Here is a 17,549-nt window from a genome sequence, read left to right as displayed (position 1 = left end):
ACTCTCACCCCAGGACCCTTGCCCTCTGTCAGTGGCCCTCATCTAACTGAGGTGATTTATTTGGAAATGGAGCAGGGCTGTGGGGTTCCATAGATGTCTTTGAAGCAGGTTTTTCTTCCAGGAAAAAAAGTTATATTTTGTCCTTGTGGCTTTTCACAAAAACTGGTTTAGGGACAAAAATGTCACCAATCTTCCACAAAGCGGGTAGCAAGGCTCAGAGACCTTCAGGGAGAATTTGAACTTGGTGGCCCGCAAGGGTGCCTTGCTGTGTTTGCACTTTGCTGCCACAGCTGGCAAATCAGCCTGATCTGGCTAAGCTTTTTGGGCCTAGGCCAATCTCAGGTCCAGCCTTTATAACTGTGACTGGACTGTGTGGGGCTTTTGGCCCCTTAAACTGAGCTTTACTCTAGTAAGGCTGGAGACCCTCAAGGAGGGCATTACAGAGCCCAGAATTAACACACACAGGCAGGCTAATCTAGCAAAGAGAGTACTTACCTGGGAATTGGCAGAGGCTCCCTGGGTGGGTCTAGTAACCTTGTTTAGCCACTTGGTGCTTTGCTTGGCCACATCCCTTTGGGTTAGCTGGTTCCTTTGCTTAAAAAGATCGAATGACTGCCTTCCTCTTTGACTTTGCCCTCCTCCCTCATGGGAAGAGTCTCCCTCATCTGTGGGGAAAGATGGTACCTGTCTTTCAGGGTAGCCCAATAAAGTAAATGCTGGTAGTCAATCACTCAGTCCGTCTGTTCAGCTGTCTTGCTATCTAGCTGTGGAATCAGGGCTCCCTGGCAGGAATCAGCTATTACCATACCAGGAAAACAGCAATGGCATATCAGACTGGTCAAAGGGACAGAGGTTGGAAAAAAATCAAGTCAATGAATAGGGCTGGCACAGTGGCTCATGCCTGTAATTCCAGAACTTTGTAAGGTCAAGGCAGGAGGATTGCTTGAGCCCAGGAGTCCCAGACCAGCCTGGGCAACATAGCGAGACCCCCATCTCTATTAAAAAGAAAGAAAGAAAAAAAAATCAGTGAATAAGCTACTTACTAATTTCTTAACCCATTGGTTCATTCATTCTTTCAGTTACCAAACATGTCCTGAGCACCCACTATGTGTCAGGCATTGTGCTAGTCCCAGGGCTATGCCCTTTCCAGATTAATACTGGAGTTCAAAACCCCTCCTTCCTGGCCCCATTCCAAATCCTAACAACTTTATACTAGCTACCCTGAGGAAAGTTTTCAGGCTGAAAATGGACATGTTGCCCCACATCTCTCTCGACTCTCATTTCCTCATTTGTAAAATGAGGCTAATAATACCTGCCCTGCTGCCTCACAGGGGTCCCATATAGATCAACTAAGAGAACAGATACAGCAGCTTTTAATTATAAAAATCATAAAATGCTAATAGTTGTGACTCAATAATGAAGATTTATTGAGGGCTTACCATGTTCTCCAGATTTAGCCTTACCCAGGCCATAACTGAATGTTAACCTATACCAAAAATTCTGAATTTATCCTGTTTGGAAATTCAGATTTTATAAATATATAGTTTTTCATGTATAATATTAATATTTTGTGAATGCTGTGTACCAGATACTAAGCTCAGTGCTTTACACAAATTACCTCATTTAATCCCCATAATTACACAATGTGGGAGATGGATACAAGTATTATTATACTCATAGAGAAGAAACATGGAACTCAGTGAGGTTAAAGAATAACTTGTTGGCTGGGCACAGTGACTCACACCTGTAATCCAAGCACTTTGTGAGGCCAAGGTGAGAGGATCACTTGAGCCCAGGAGTTCAAAACCAGCCTGGGCAATATAGGGAGACCCTGTCTCTACAAAAAAAAATTCAAAAGTATTCAGGCGTGGTGGCATGCACCTGTAGTCCTAGCTACTCAGAAGGCTGAGGCAGGAGGATTGCTTTAGCCCAAGAGGTCAAGGCTGCAGTAAGCTGTGATCACTCCACCACACTCCAGCCTGGGCAACAGAGCAAGACCCTGTTTCAAAAAAATAAATAAAATAATAGCTTATTTATAGTAACAAGGCTAGTAAATGATAGAGTCAATTTGAATCCAAGTTTTCTGACTCCAGAGTATGAACCTTTAACCACCATGCTATGCCTCCTCTTGGAAAAGAAGCAAACCCTATACACTTCTAAGCTATTGGTAATATTATTGGAAATTTTCCACTTTGAGGTAGCGGACAGTTTCTTAGAACTACAGAGAACCATTTCTACCAATGGGGAAGGAGCCCCACTGAAATGGATTTAATTCCATCCTGGGTCGGCTTCTTCACATCCTGGTGTTTTCATTGTTTGTTTGTTTCCTATCCATTTAACAGGGGGACATATTTGCATAAGTTTCACTGCTGCATTCACAAACCATAAAGTAAGAATTGGGAAAGCTGGAAGTGGTAGAGAAAGTGTGTTCTGTGGATCAGAGGCAGATGTGGAAGCAAGGCCCAGGCAAGAACATATGTGGGTGTGGGTAGCTTTGCTGATACCATATGGAAGCACAGCCTCTAGCAGGTCTCTCTTCTTTGTCATTAAACATCTCTGTGTGTATCCTTGGTACACAGACTCTTATCTTACTGGGAGCATCCAGAAGGGTTTTCCCAGACCCACAAAAATTCCACCCAGGCTTCTTTCTAGTGCTTCAGTGTGTGGCCATGGAGTATTACTTTTTTTTGCCTTAGGAGGTATTTGTAACAAGCTCTTATGTCTGCTGCTATGGCTGCTACTACTACCCCTCTTCCTCCTCTTTTCCTCTTCAAGATCATCATTGTTATTCTGAGCAGAAGAGTTAACATGTCCAATAACTTATTACCTTTCCAGGCAATGTGCTAAGCACTTTACATGCATTATTCTATTTATTTGTTCATTCATCCATTTAATATTTACTGTTCATTACTTTGTACCAAACACTGTGCTAGGCACTGGGAACCGAACACACTTTTATCCCTTCTGTTAGTCTAGTGGGGATGCAACAGGGAATATATAATTACAAACAGTGGAAAGTTCTAGAAAAGAAGAATACATGGAACTATATGAAAGGTGAATGGTGCTATTTTATTTAATATTTCAACAGCCCTGTGAAGATAATAAATAGTATTATCCCCCATTTTACAGGTGAGGCAAGTGAAACTCAGAGAGTTTAAGTGACTTGCCCAAAGTCACACAGCTAGTAAGTAGGCTGAGTAGGGATTCACATCCATGCTGGTCAGATTCCAAAGCTCATGCCCTTAACTGCTATACTTTATTGCCCCCCACCCCCCGACGTGTGAAGTGCATATATAGCCATTAATTCTAGGCCTATACATTTGGGTTCTGGCTTTATCTCAAATGTGTGGAGTTGCAATTGTTTCCAATTAGTTGTGGCTGTGGTTTGGTGCATTCGTTCAAAGAGAGTGTGCACGCAAAGCACAGGTCACATGCTAGGCCTTGTGGATGTGCACAACGTATAAATAATAATGGCATTCCAAAAAAGCTGGGCTTCATTGGAGTCACCACATTTGTTTTCCATTAGCTTATGCTACTCAAATACAAACGGTAAAGCATGTGTTTACATTGCTGTGGATACGGAAAGCCAGGACCCCAAAGCACATTTTGCAGGTTGTATAAAGCTGAGCATCCAAATAGTTCAAAATCAGTTTTATAAGCCCAGCTTAATAGCTTTAAAATGTAACCTGGATTCCAGATATTAAAAAATGCCTACAGAAAGTATGTGAGTAGCCAAAAGAGATAAAACCAGCTAAATCCTTAAAATATGTACCAACTCCCGTATTTGCAGTATCTATTTTTTTACTTATCCCTTTATTTTTTTTAAATGCTAAAGAGCTTAAAGTCAAGCAAACTCTTAGCCATGTAGCAGCAGTAATGGAATTTTTCATTCTGTACTAACCAGCTGTCTGAAGCTTTTCAAAACAAACCTGTTCATGATGAGATAGTTTGGTTATTTAAAACACAGTAGATGACAAGCCTGGGGAAAGCAAGCAGGAAGCATCCAATGTTGTTCAATGCCCAGTGCTTATCTCCCCCTTCTGGTCCTCCCACCCAATAGTGAAAAGCTTTCCCATCAAGTTATAGTTAATGCCCAGCATCTGAGAAAATGGAATTGAAATGGAAATTATCTGAGCTAAAGGCAGTAAAGATGGCAAAAATGTACAATGAAGGCCCCATTCGTTGATGTCTTTACCTAAGACATATGTTTCTTTTGAAGAGTTCTGGACCTGGGGGGCAAATATGTTACTGTTAATGAGATCTCTATTACTTACTCAGTAACTTGGTAAGGTTACTGAGCTTCAATGTCTTCCCTTAACGTGAGAAATGGGGATGGCAGTCTTCCCTGTTATACAAACTGGTGGAGAGTATTGAGGATTATGTGAGAGAACATATGTTAAACCCCAGCACAGTGTGTGGCTGATAAGCTTCATATCTTTGCAATCAAGACAATTCCAAGAGGCATATTGTTTATACCATATAGACAGATCAAGACTTGCTGCTCTCACTGGTCTAATTTCAACATATTTGATCCCTCTCCAAACAATAAATATGTCCTTTGATCTCCCATGGACCAAGCACAAAAAGAGCTTCAGCCAAATCTCATTGTCCCATGCTGCCATACCCTTTTGTTATATTGGTTATGGCTTTAAAAATATGAAATTGCTGTACTTCAGAAAGCCCTTTTTTCCCTTTCATTGTGTTTCCAATTTTCTTAAGCAATTATTCCAGGCTTTTTGTTTCCTTTTATCACACAACCCTGAGTACCTGTTCCAAGGCTAACTTTAAATGTTTCCCTGTCTAATCAAATGAAGTCAATCACCTTTATACAAGGGTATTTTCCTTAACTACAAAGACAAAAGGTCAAGATATCCATACCTAACTGAAAAGGAAATCATCATATTATATTTACTTTTAAACACATGGTTTGAAGAGCGTTTACTAAGGATTCCAACATGCATGGTGCTCTGGTGGCTCTTGTCAAAAGATGGTTTCAGTGGGATTCTGGGAAGCAGAGTAACATTGGAACAACCTTTCTGAAAGAGTAAGGAGTGGTCTGCGGTTCACTCACAGTAAGATGAGGGGGACAGATCTAGTTTGGCGTGTGTCTGTAGTACCAGCTACTCAGGAAGCTGAGGCAAGAGGATTGCTTGAGCCCAGGAGTTCGAGACCAGCCTAGGCAACATAGTGAGACCCCGGCTCAAAAAAAATAGATGCAGATCTGTGTGCCCCATCCCAGATTCACCAAATCAGAAACTCTGTAAGTGAATTGGGCCAGGGAGCGTGTCTTTTTTTTTTTTTTTAACTTTTGCCTTTTTATTTTTTTCGAAATCACAATTTGTATTTATTTTGTCAAAATTGCTGACCTGGATATAATTGGGAAAGCAATGATTGAATGATTGCCAAGAGCTCAATATCAACACAAAAATGTAAGCCATCAAGACTGTTTGTACACGAAAAAACTTATGTTTCTGTTAGGTGTTTGGGGGAATTATGGCTACACATTGAATTACTTGTTATTTAAATATTACTTCTACAATATGTATTATCTTAGATATTTTTCTTTTTCCTATAAAATACCTTTCAACTTAAAAAATGTTTAATTCTTTATTTTTCCTTTTATTTTTGGTTGACACATAATTGTACATATTTATGGGACACAGAGTGATAGTTCAATACGTGTATACAATGTGTAGTGATGAAATCAGGGTAATTAGCATATCCATCACCTCAAACATTTATTATTTGTGTTGTGGACATTCAAATCCTCTCTTCTAGCTTTTAGAAAATATACAATAAATTATTATTAACCATATTCATCCTACAGTAGTATAGAACAGTGGTCCCCAACCTTTTTGGCACCAGGGACCAGTTTTGTAGAAGACAATTTTGCCACGGACCAGGGGTGTGATGGTTTCGGAATGAAACTGTTCCACCTTGGATCATCAAGCATTAGATTCTCATAAGGAGGGCCACCTAGATCCTTTGCATGTGTAGTTCATAATAGGGCTCCCATTCCTATGAGAATCTAATGCTGCCACTGATCTGATAGAAGGAGGATCCCAGGTGCTCACCTGCTACTCACCTCCTGCAGTATGGGGACCCTGGTATAGAACACTAGAACTAATTCCTCCTATCTAGCTGTAATTTTGTATCTATTGGCTAATATCTCCCTATCCTCCCCTTCCCAGACTCTAGTAACCGCTATTCTCTACTTCTATGAGCTCAACTTTTTTTTAGCTCCTACATATGAGCGAGAATGTGGGGTATTTATCTTTCTATGCCTGACTTATTTCACTTAACATAATGTCCTCCAGGCTCATCCATATGGCCTCAAATAACAGGATTTCATTATTTATTATGGCCAAATATTATTCCATTGTGTATATATACCACATTTTCTTCATCCATTCATCTGTTGATAGACATTATAGGTTGATTCCAAATCTTGGCTATTGTGAATAGTGCTGCAATAAACATGGGGGTGCTGATATCTCTTCAATATACTCATTTCTTTTCCTTTGAATAACTACCCAGTAGTGGGATTACTGGACCATAGGGTAGTTCTATTTTTAGTTTTTTGAGAAACCTCCATATTATTTTCCATAGTGCTTGTGCTAATTTACATTCCTATCAACATGTATAAGAGTTTAGCGAGGCTAATTTTTTAATAAGCATCCTGGTGATTTTTATGGAATTTAGAGAATCACTCCCACAGTGTGTAAGTATGTACATACCCTTTGACCCAGTATCCTTACTAAGGAAATAATCCAAAATATGGAAAGAGTTATGTGAATGTTCCTGATGATTACATTTTTGTTTATAAAAGCAAAATAACAGGAAACAATGCAAATATTCAATATTAGAAAAATGGTTAAGTAAATGTTGATAGATCCCTTAATGGATAGATGCATCATCCCATTTAAAGTATGACATTTATCATATTTACTTATTACAACAATTCTGTGAGGCAGGCGTTATTTCTCTCATTTTATAGATGAGGACACTGAGGTTTAGGGAGATTAAGCAGCTTGTCTGAAAATACAGTTTTAATAAGTGGAAAAAGTAGCGTTCGAACTCAAGTCAATCTGCTTCCTAAATGCAAGTTCAATTTAAAAACAAGCATTAAAAAGTGCTGACCTTTGAAAACACAAACATTGTTTATTAAAGTTTGGGAATTAGGGGTTTTCTTCCTTGTTTCTTTTCCTTTCACGTTTCTATATTTGATACTTGCATATTTAAAATATTAGATTCTAAAAGAAAGTTGATTGTATGCTTAGGCAACTGTGATAGTCTCAGTGGCTAAAACAGAGTTGCACAGACAGTAGTGGCTGTAGAAAAAGCTGGAATGTGAAGGGCCTTGTGCACTTCCACTAAGGTATCCTCTGTATTCAAAGTAATGCACAGCAGAAGTGTCAGGTTAACAGAATGTCTATGGGGATAGTGGAATGAAATACTCAGATGTAGGTTTTAATATGATCGTTTACATTGATAATCATTATTGTGTGCCTTGGCTTTTAAAAAGCTAACAGGACAGTGTCCTTTGAAAATGGCAAACAGTTAATCAAAAGCATTAGGCCCCTAAAGTTACCTGCTTTTGTGTGTAAGTCCCTCATAATTTTCTTTTCATAAAGTTAGTGTTCAGTCTGAAAGACTGAGAGAGGGAACAGAAAGGTCAATATTGTGAATTGTAATTAAGCAATTGGATTTCTGGGCCAAATTCCAGGTTGCCTAAATCCACTCCTTGCTGGCAATTCCTCCTCTCTGACCCATTACCCTTCTTTCAACACTCTGGAGCTTCAGTCTCTTCTTTAAGATTTTCGCATTAACAATAGATTTCTAGGTTTGGGTTTGTTTTGATAATGTGTGAGGGTTAGGTTTATCAGTGGCTGTCTGTGTAAAATGGCTTAAAAGTCTACTATAATCCTTCTTCCATGCTGAATTTGTCACCAGAATGGGAGTGATTTAATACCTAAAGAAGTAACTTCACTGGCAAAGTTTTAAAGGGTTTTTGTTTAATTGCACTTTGTTTTAAACTGAGCTACTCAAGAATAGTGGGGGCATTGCACACAGGTTGGAAACGGCCTCTCAAAGATTAGCTATGTGTCTTAGCCAAGGTCCTCCAAAAATGTTTAGCTACTCATTCACAAATTCTTCTTCTATAATTAATCTGGGCCTTGACTTTCTCCTTTTTCATAAGGTTGTGGAAATAGCTTTTAAAGAATTAAAGATACCATAACACTTCATTTTGCTTCAGTTCAATAGCACATATATTGAGTGCCTACTATGTGCTAGACACTGCCTTAAATGCTCTGGGGTTCAAAGATATATAAGATTAAACCCCTGGGCAGCTCACAGGATGGTGGTGGAGAGAAGTCATATGTTCAAATACCGGATTGCATACAGAAAGTGGCATTTAGGAGGTACAGATAAAGGGAACAGTGGTAGAAGAGGGAGAGGGAGAGCTATAATGACTGTCTACCAGGAAAGCTTTATTAATGACATGGCGTTAGAACTTGGCTTGAAAGTATGGAGGACTTTGAACAGACATAAATGAAGAACAGCTCATAGTACATTCTCAATGAATGTGTACTGAAGGTGTTAATGAAAGGGACAGATGCAAGGTGTGCTTGAGAAATAGCAAGTTCACTAATCTATATCTAAACATAATTCTACTTATGTGAAAAATTCTCATTCAGGTATTCCATGATGTACACAAAAGATGCATTCTTGAAAATTAACATAAAAATGCTTATATCGAAAGCAAATTTCTCATAAGACATAATGATAAAGGAGGGCATTGGGGGTTTTGGTGAAACTGAAGTGATGTTATAGGCTAGATTAGCAGTTCTCAAAGAATGGTTTATGGATCCTGGGAATCCAAGAAATCCAGGGATCCACAAGGTTAAAACTACTTGCACAACAGTACTAAGATGTTATTTGTCTTTTCCCCTGTGTTGATATTTGCACAATGGTTCAAAAGCAGTGGCAAGTACAACTCTTCGATGCCACAGTATGAATCAAGACACCACAGGATGAATTAAGCCAATAGCACCAAAATGTACTAGTAGTCATTGTATTCATCACTGGTGTGTACTTGCAGAAAAATAAAGGGCAGTTTTACTTAAGGATATCATTGCTGAATCTGTAAAAAGTTACTAATTTTATTAAACCTCATCTCTTGCACTTTTAAAAGATTCTGTGTTATAAAATGGGAAGTACACTGAAAGTATTTACACAGTAAACCATGTCAATGTGCATCTCAAGAAAAAGCACTTGTGAGAAATTTGAGCTGTGAGCTTCCTGTTTCATTTTTACTTGAGAGAATGACTGACAAACTATAGTTATGCAGACTTGAATACTTGCTAGACATTTTCTTGGAAAGGAACAAAGAGAGCCTGTCAGTTCAGGGAAAACAACTGGCAGTATTTATTGCCAATAATAAAATTCAGGCTTTCAATAGAAAACCAAAAATTGTTTTAAACTTTTATCTGCCACTGTGAGCTTGAGAGCTTCCCAAAACTTAAAGACTTTTCAGATGAGATTGGAGATAATATTAACAAATGTGATTTTTTATATCATATAATGAAAGGTGTTGACATTGGGAAGACCTGCATTGCTCAGTGAGCCAGTATTTTCCAGATGACCCATGGATGATGATACAAAATGAGTAAAATGCGTGTTCAAAGTTCAAAGCATACCAATGGATGTAAATGTAACAGGATATGATATATTTATTTATATAGTTTCATATTCCACACTGCAACTAACTACTTGTTGAGTTTTTAATGTAGTATCAAAGAAAAATCTCCACAATTATCTGAAAAGTCTGCTAAAATACTTCTCTCTTTTCCCATGACATATCTGTGGGAGGTTGGATTAACTGCAAATGTTTCAACCAAAACCATATATCACAGCAGATTGAGTGGAGAAGCAGATTTGATAATCCAGCTGTCTTATATTAAGCTGGACATCAAAGAGATTTATAAAACTGTTAAATAGTGCCACTCTTCCTATGAATTATCTTATGTCTGGGAAAATATGTTTGTCATTCAAAAATGTTTATGTTTTAGCCTGGGCAACATAGTGAGACCTTGCCTCTACAAAAAGTAAAAAAAAAAAAAAAAATTAGCTGGGGATGGTGTCACACACCTGTAGTCCCAGCTACTTAGGAAGCTGAGGTGGGAGGATTGCTTGAGCCTGCGAGGTTGAGGCTGCAGTGAGCCATGATCATGCCACTGCACTCCCACCTGGGTGATGGATCCAGACCCTGTGTCAAAAAAAAGAAATGTTTATGTCACATCATGGGTTCATTCTTGTTATGTTTACAGAAGCTATCAAATAAATATTTTTAAAATTTCTCAGTTATAATTTCTAAGATGGCAAATGTTGATAGATATAACTTGTATAAACAAAAATAACTTATATAAACTCTATGGTTCTCAGCAAGTATAAAGGAGTCCTGAGACCAAGAAGTTTGAGAATCATTAATCTAGCTCATCTTAGCCTGTATTTATATATAATAAATGTAGTTGTGTATGATGAGCAGCAGCGGAAGTGGCAGGGTGAACGTGGTGCTGGAGTGGGAGACAGTTGGTAGATTGGCTTCTCCAATACCATTAGAGGTTGTTGGCCAGAAAAAAAACAAAAACAAAAACAAAAATCTCTTTGGGACTTACCTTTCTTTGCTAAAAAATAAAAATAAAAACGTAAAAACCACCTGCAGAATCACATTTCTCTGTAGTATGTAGCTCTTTCCAAGTAGATCTCAGGGTGGCAGCTAAATCACAGGTGGAGAACATAAAAGTATACTTAGCCATGACATAAACATAGGGACGATGGAAACCGCAGAAACCCCAGCTTGTGTTTGCAGCAATTTTTCTTTCTGGATACCTCTTCCACAATCACAAAGATCTCAGTTTCTGTATATCCAGAATCTTTTGTTGGCTGTCTTTTAAAAGTAGGGGTTGGATCTAAGATTTAGGATGAGAAATGGGTGATAGGGAAGAAGCCAGGACAAAAACAGAATATGAGAATGAAGCCTTGGAGAGAGATGGCGAGGAAAAATAAGATGGAATCTGACAACGGCCCTCAGGGACCCTTCGTGCGGTGTGCTGGGTCTCTGGGTCAGTGGAGAGGCTTTTGAAAGGCGGGAGTCCCGTGAAATTAGTAATGCATTGGCCATGTGACTGAAAAGCCAGACACCGCAGAGTGAAACAAACATGTCTCTTAGTGTGCATATTATCTACAATAAAGCAAAATAAATTTAAAAGCATCTTATTGGAATTGCGGGAGAGGAGAATATTGAACAATTTTTCCAGTGATCAAGGCATATATAATGATGATTGATTGTAAGTAGTCATTGTACATGTGTATAAAATGGCACTGCTATTCTCCTCATTTGGTAGGAAGCATTTTGTGGTTTTAATTTAGTGACTGTAAATTTGATTATTGGGGGCTTCCATAGGGATCTTTTCTGGTCTTGGTGTCCTCTTAGCTTTGCCTTATCATGTCTTAAGTTCCTCATCAGTGAATTGTATCATGGAGACTTTCAGGAGCTTAAATACCATGGTATGAGAAGATCTAATGCAATATACACTCTGGCTACTGCATGATGTAAGTAGAGTCAAGGAGTAGACCATCACATCAAATGCTATGGAAAGGTTCAGAAGTCTGAAACTCTAAAGAGTATAAGCAGTTTACCCCTACGTAAATTTGAAAGTGATTTTTTACAGCTTCTGTGTAATTCATTGAACATTTTTAATGCCTCCTGTTAATAACACACTGTGCAGACCCACCTGAGAAATATGAAGAGCTGATGCATTCCTGGTTGTTTTCTTTCAGCTCCTGAGAACCATGTCTGTGCCCAAAGGTAGAGTTCTGGATAAAAACCTGGATGAGGAAGGGTTTGAAAGTGGAGACTGCGGTGATGATGAAGATGAGTGCATTGGAGGCTCTGGTGATGGAATGATGAAAGTGAAGAATCAGCTCCGCTTCCTTGCAGGTAACTGATTAGTGCTGACCCAAATGTAATCTAAAAATGGTGATGCTCAGGAATTAAAAATAAATTGAACCCGCTGTCTGCAATTCCCTTACATTCCCTGCAACACACAATCTCATCAACTCTTCAAGGAAAGACTATACAAGCTCTAGAAAGTGAAGTTCTCAGGTAGCCTCCTTCTTTTCCTCCCACCATTTCCAACCTTTGGTAGATTAAAAGGGTAACTTCCTGTTTTTCATTATCTAAAATGAACTGACCTAATCAGTTGGCTCTGTTTCTCATTGGAGTTTTCCTTGGTTCTTCTCATTTATAAAAAGAAATGCATAATAAAAAATGCAAATTTGGGATGAAATAACCTGTACCATAAACCCCCATGACACAAGTTTACCTATATAACAAACCTAGATATGTACCCCTGAACTTAAAACAAAGTTAAAAACAAACAAACAAAAAAAAGAAATGCAACCTCGGAAGTCTTCTGAAAACCATTGGTGGGATAACTTTCAAAGGAAGAGCCATTAGCTGACCTTCTTTTCTTAGGACGTTATGTCTATTTTGTTTTCTCACAAGCAGTCTAACATAGATAGGCTATGGCATATGACTGAAGACCTACATAAAGACAAGAGTGGTAGGGCACGGTTGTTCATGCTTGTAATCGCAGCAATTTAGGAGGCTGAGGTGGGAGAATCACCTGAGCCCAGGAGTTCCAGACCAGCCTGGGCAACATGATGAAATCCTGTCTCTACAAAAATACAAAAATTAGCAGGGTGTGGTGGTACGCCTATTGTCCCAGCTACTTGGGAGGATTGCTTCAGTCCAGGAGGCAGTGGTTGTAGTGAGCTGAGATTCTGCCACTGTGCTCCAGCCTGGGAGACAGAGCCAGAGTCTGTCTCAGTAAAAAAAATAATAATAACTAAACAACAAGAGCAATAGAAAAAAGTAATATAGTACTGCTGGGGTCAAGGAGGCAAAACAACAACAAAAATTCCTTAAATTTGTATTCCATATCACAGTTTAGAGTACTTTCATGTGGATAGGTGTTCTTTGATTTTACAGGTAATTAAAACCAGGGCTCAGAGAAGAAATGAGATTGCTCTGTATGGAAGAACTAGAAATCTACCTCGGGTCTTGAGACTTCCACTGCCATTCTCTTTCCTCTGTGGTGCACAGCCTTCTCCTTAAAACCCTATCACCCATGGCCTCTGAGATGCTAAATGTTCCTATTTCTCTGGCAGCCTCTTTCCTTCTTAGTTCTTCTTCCTAATCCTACCTGAAACTGGCTATTATCCGGATGTCCCTTCTTAAGCCTCTGTCTTTTCTCTCTTCTCCAGAAAGAATGCAGATCTTATCTACTCTCCCTCTTTTGACTTTTTCTTCCTTTTTGAGATAGGGTCTCTCTCTGTCCCCTAGGCTGGAGTGCAATGGCGCGTTCACACCTCACTGCAGCCTCAAACTCTTGGGCTCAAGTGATCCTCTCACCTCAACTTCCCAAAGTGCTGGGATTATAGGTGTGAGCCACCATGGCTGGCCTCAACTTTTTTTTATGATTTATTTATTTTTTATTAAGGTAAAAAAAAAACTAACATGGAATCTGCCCTCTTAAACTTTTAAGTGTACAGTATAATATTGTTAATTATATGCACATTGTTGTGCAACAGATCTCTAGAACATTTTCATCTTGTGTGCCTAAAACTCTATGTCCATTGAACAGCAACTCCTTATTTTTCCCTCCCCCAGCCCTTAGCAACCACCATTTTACTTTCTGCTTCTGTGACTACTTTAGATACCTCATATATGATGGAATCATGCACTATTTGTCCTTCTGTGACTGGTTTATTTCACTTAGCATAATTTTCTCAAGGTTCATCCATGTTGTAGCATGTGACAAGATTTCCTTCTTTTTAAGACTGAGTAATATTCCATTGTATGTATGTACCACAATTTTTTATCCATTCATCCATCAGTGGACATGTAGATTGCTTCCACCTCTTGGCTGTTGTGGATAATCCTACAATGAACATTCTTTAACTATCATAACACTGTGGGAAATAACTTACATAAAGTCATTACCACGAGTCTCAACTGCTCTCCTACCATCCCACATCTCCAGCTGCTTATTAATCATTTCTGACTTCACCACCACCACCCCCAACGTGATGTGTCACAAGTCAGATTTATCAACTGACCATCATTCTTCTGATCACTGAGGCTTAAACCTAAAGCCATCTTTGCTTCTTCTCTCTTGCCCTTAAATGCAATTAGGCCCCCAATCCCTGTCGATTCTTTCTTTGTAATTTATTCTGCTTCTGTTAATACTTTTTTGTTTTTTGTTTTTTGTTTTTGTTTTTTTTGAGATGGAGTTTGGCTCTTGTTGCCCAGGCTGGAGTGCAGTGGCGCAGTCTCAGCTCACTGCAACCTCCACCTCCCAGGTTCAAGCAATTTTCCTGCCTCAGCCTCCCAAGTAGCTGGGACTACAGGTGTGCACCACTACGCCCAACTAGTTTTTTGTATTTTTGGTAGAGACGGGGTTTATCCATGTTGGCCAGGCTGGTCTCAAACCCCTGACCTCAGGTGATCCACCCACCTCAGCCTCCCACAGTGCTGGGATTACAGGCGTGAGTCACTACGCCCAGCCCAATCCTTCCTTTTATTCCCCCCTTCACACCCTCCTGCACATACTATTGCAGACACATCGTAGGTGGTCTCCAGGCTTCTAGGCTCAGGCAGGAGTATTGAGAGCCTTAGGCTAGTAGATTAGAGGACAAAGAATTTGAGACCCAGGCAGAAGATTCCATCAAATTCATCTTGCATAGCTACCTGGTTAATCTTTTGAAGGCATCTCATACTTTCTCCGCAGCTCAGCTGTCTTCATGCCTTGAGGATAAAGCTAAGACTCCTTAGTAGAGTTCTGAGGGTCTTCTGGTCTAGCCTCAACTACCCTTCTGGCTTCATTTCCCACCACTAGCCCCCGTAAGTACCCTCCACTTTGGTGAGAACAGCCATATTCATGCTCCATGAACCCCATAAACATACTGTTCTTGTTTCTGTTTTCCCACCACTGCCTATGTTTATTTCTTTTTTTTTACTTTTTTTTTTTTTTTTTTTTGAGACAGTCTCACTGTGTTGCCCAGGCTGGAGTGAGTGCAGTGACACAATCTTGGCTCACTGAAACCTCTGTCTCCCGGGTTCAAGTGATTCTCCCTGCCTCAGCCTCCTGAGTAGCTGGGATTACAGGTGCACACAACCACGCCCAGCTAATTTTTGTATTTTTAGTAGAGACAGGGTTTTGCCATGTTGGCCAGGCTGGTCTCGAACTCCTGACCTCGTGTGATCCCCACCTGCCTCGACCTCCCAAAGTGCTGGGATTACAGGCATGAGCCCCAGTGCCCGGCCTGCCCATTTTATTTCTATAGAGATTGACCTTTTTTTCTTTCATCTTAAATTTTACCCATCCTTCAAGGTGCAATTCAAGTGTGATGCATGAAAAGAAAATAGGTCTTGGGGTAGGACAAATGTTTATTTAAATTCTTGCTCTACTTATGAGCAAGCATGACCTGGGACAAGTTTCTTAGCCTCCCCTCTATGTCTCCATTCTGTCATCCATTAAATGGGGATCATAACCCCAACTTCATAGGACTATTAAATCGAGGGGGAACATTTATAAAACATCTAGGCAGGTATCTAGCATATGCTAGGTGTTCCATAATTGTTACTTTCTCTCCATGAAATCTTTCGTAGCCATCTCAGTCCATAGTTACCTCTGTCCTCTGAATTCATTACTAAAATGAATTCTGCCAGTGCTTTCATGAAACAGTCTACAATGGCTCCCAGGTTCCATAGGACATAAAGTGACCACTCAGAGCCTGGCAACCTATTAGAAGAATGTTGAATAAACATGAAAAGTAAAAATAAGAGAAGCTAATGTTCATTGGACACTTACTATGCTCTAAACACTGTGCCAGAGCTTGGCATGCATTGTCTCATATCATTTTCACAATACCACTATGAGGTAGGGGTCATTACTATTCTCACTTTACAGATGAGAAAATTTATACTGGAGGTGTTCTCACTCATAGTGGGAATTGAACAATGAGAACACTTGGACACAGGGCGGGGAATATCACACACAGGGGCCTGTCCTGGGGTGGGGGGAGGGGGGAGGGGGGAGGGATAGCATTAGGAGATATATCTAATGTAAATGACCAGTTAACGGGTGCAGCACACCAACATGGCACATGTATACATATGTAACAAACCTGCACGTTGTGCACATGTACCCTAGAACTTAAAGTATAATAAAAAAGAAAATTATGCAGGAGGAGGTGGAGTGGCTTGCTTAAAGTCACATTCACGAAGGGCAGAGTCAGGATTCAGAGCCAAGAAGTCTGGTTTCAGAGGCCACTCCTTGAACAAGCCTACTCTGACTCTTTTTTCTCTGATCATCAACACAACTATAAAAAGATCAAAGTCAGCTTTGCATTTTGCTACCTGGAAAAGTTGTGGTCATCTAAAGTTGCCCAGACAACTTACCAAAATGTTGCCTGGTCCCAGCACTGATCCCTGAGACATACCGCTGTTCATACTTCTCCAGAAAAGTCTATGCTTATTCCTACTTGTGCTTTCCTGACTATAAGCCACTTCCTTATCCATTTCAAGGCACTGCTCCACAATTCCATGGTGACTTAACTTGTTAAAACAGTGTTTGGCATGGGATCTTGTCAAGGGCCTTTTCAAAATCTAAATAGATTACATCCATGGTTTCCCTTTGTCCACATACACATTTATCGTGTAAAAGAATTCTAGTCAATTTGTTAGGCATGATTAACACTAAGTTCTTTATAAACTGTAAAACATTAGATAAATGGTGGTTAATTTAATTGAGAGGAAAAATGATGCCTAGCCCCCAATACATTACACTTGCCTAACATATTCAGTGATCCTACCAGCCTGAAGTTCCTTGGGCCCCCTTTAAAAATGCTTCTCATGGAGAGGAGACTCATTGCCAATCTGCCAGGCTCATGGTACAATAGCTATTTGGCATAATAGCTATTTGGAATGACAGGCTATATGCTTTGGTCAGCTGTTATACAATTTTACCTAAAATTTGGATAGATGCCATCTGGTCCTGATGATTCATCAGCATCCATTTATTTAGTCAGCTAGACTTGGAACACCATGCACATTCACCACCATTTCATTTAGCCCTCCAAATTGCCTCCTCCAAAATACAACTTGGGAATAAAGAGCATGGCTCGGAATATGTTAAGACTCTCTTGTATCTCCCTTTTGTCCCTGAACAGACCTTTTGCGACATGACCAGCAAGTAGCTCTAACGGCTGGCTTCCCTGGCTTACTTCTTCCCTTCTTTTGAGGCACTGAATGAAGTGCAGGACACGCAGGTTCTGTTCCTGGCTTTGCTTCTCCCATATGTCCTAAAGCGAGCCCCTTCCACTTTTGAAAAGTCAGTTTCTCCATTTGTGAAATAGAGGGAGTATACACACAAGTCTTGCAGAGCATTCCAGTGCCAGCAGTCTGTGATTATGTTCAT

The 17,549-nt window shown here is 39.8% G+C and overlaps 1 protein-coding gene across 1 annotated transcript in view; it reads left to right on the top strand.

The window, feature by feature from the left end:
* Nucleotides 1-17,549, top strand: part of GPC3 (glypican 3) — a 455,110-nt gene that overhangs the window by 380,053 nt on the left and 57,508 nt on the right. The window contains exon 7 of the mRNA XM_003814501.5: nucleotides 11,845-12,004. Coding sequence (XP_003814549.1) covers nucleotides 11,845-12,004 — 160 coding nt within the window. The remainder of the gene's footprint in view (nucleotides 1-11,844; nucleotides 12,005-17,549) is intronic.

Source organism: Pan paniscus, chromosome X, assembly GCF_029289425.2.
Source record: "Pan paniscus chromosome X, NHGRI_mPanPan1-v2.0_pri, whole genome shotgun sequence".
NCBI classification, from domain to species: domain Eukaryota; kingdom Metazoa; phylum Chordata; class Mammalia; order Primates; family Hominidae; genus Pan; species Pan paniscus.
This window is presented reverse-complemented; position numbering and strand designations above follow the sequence as displayed.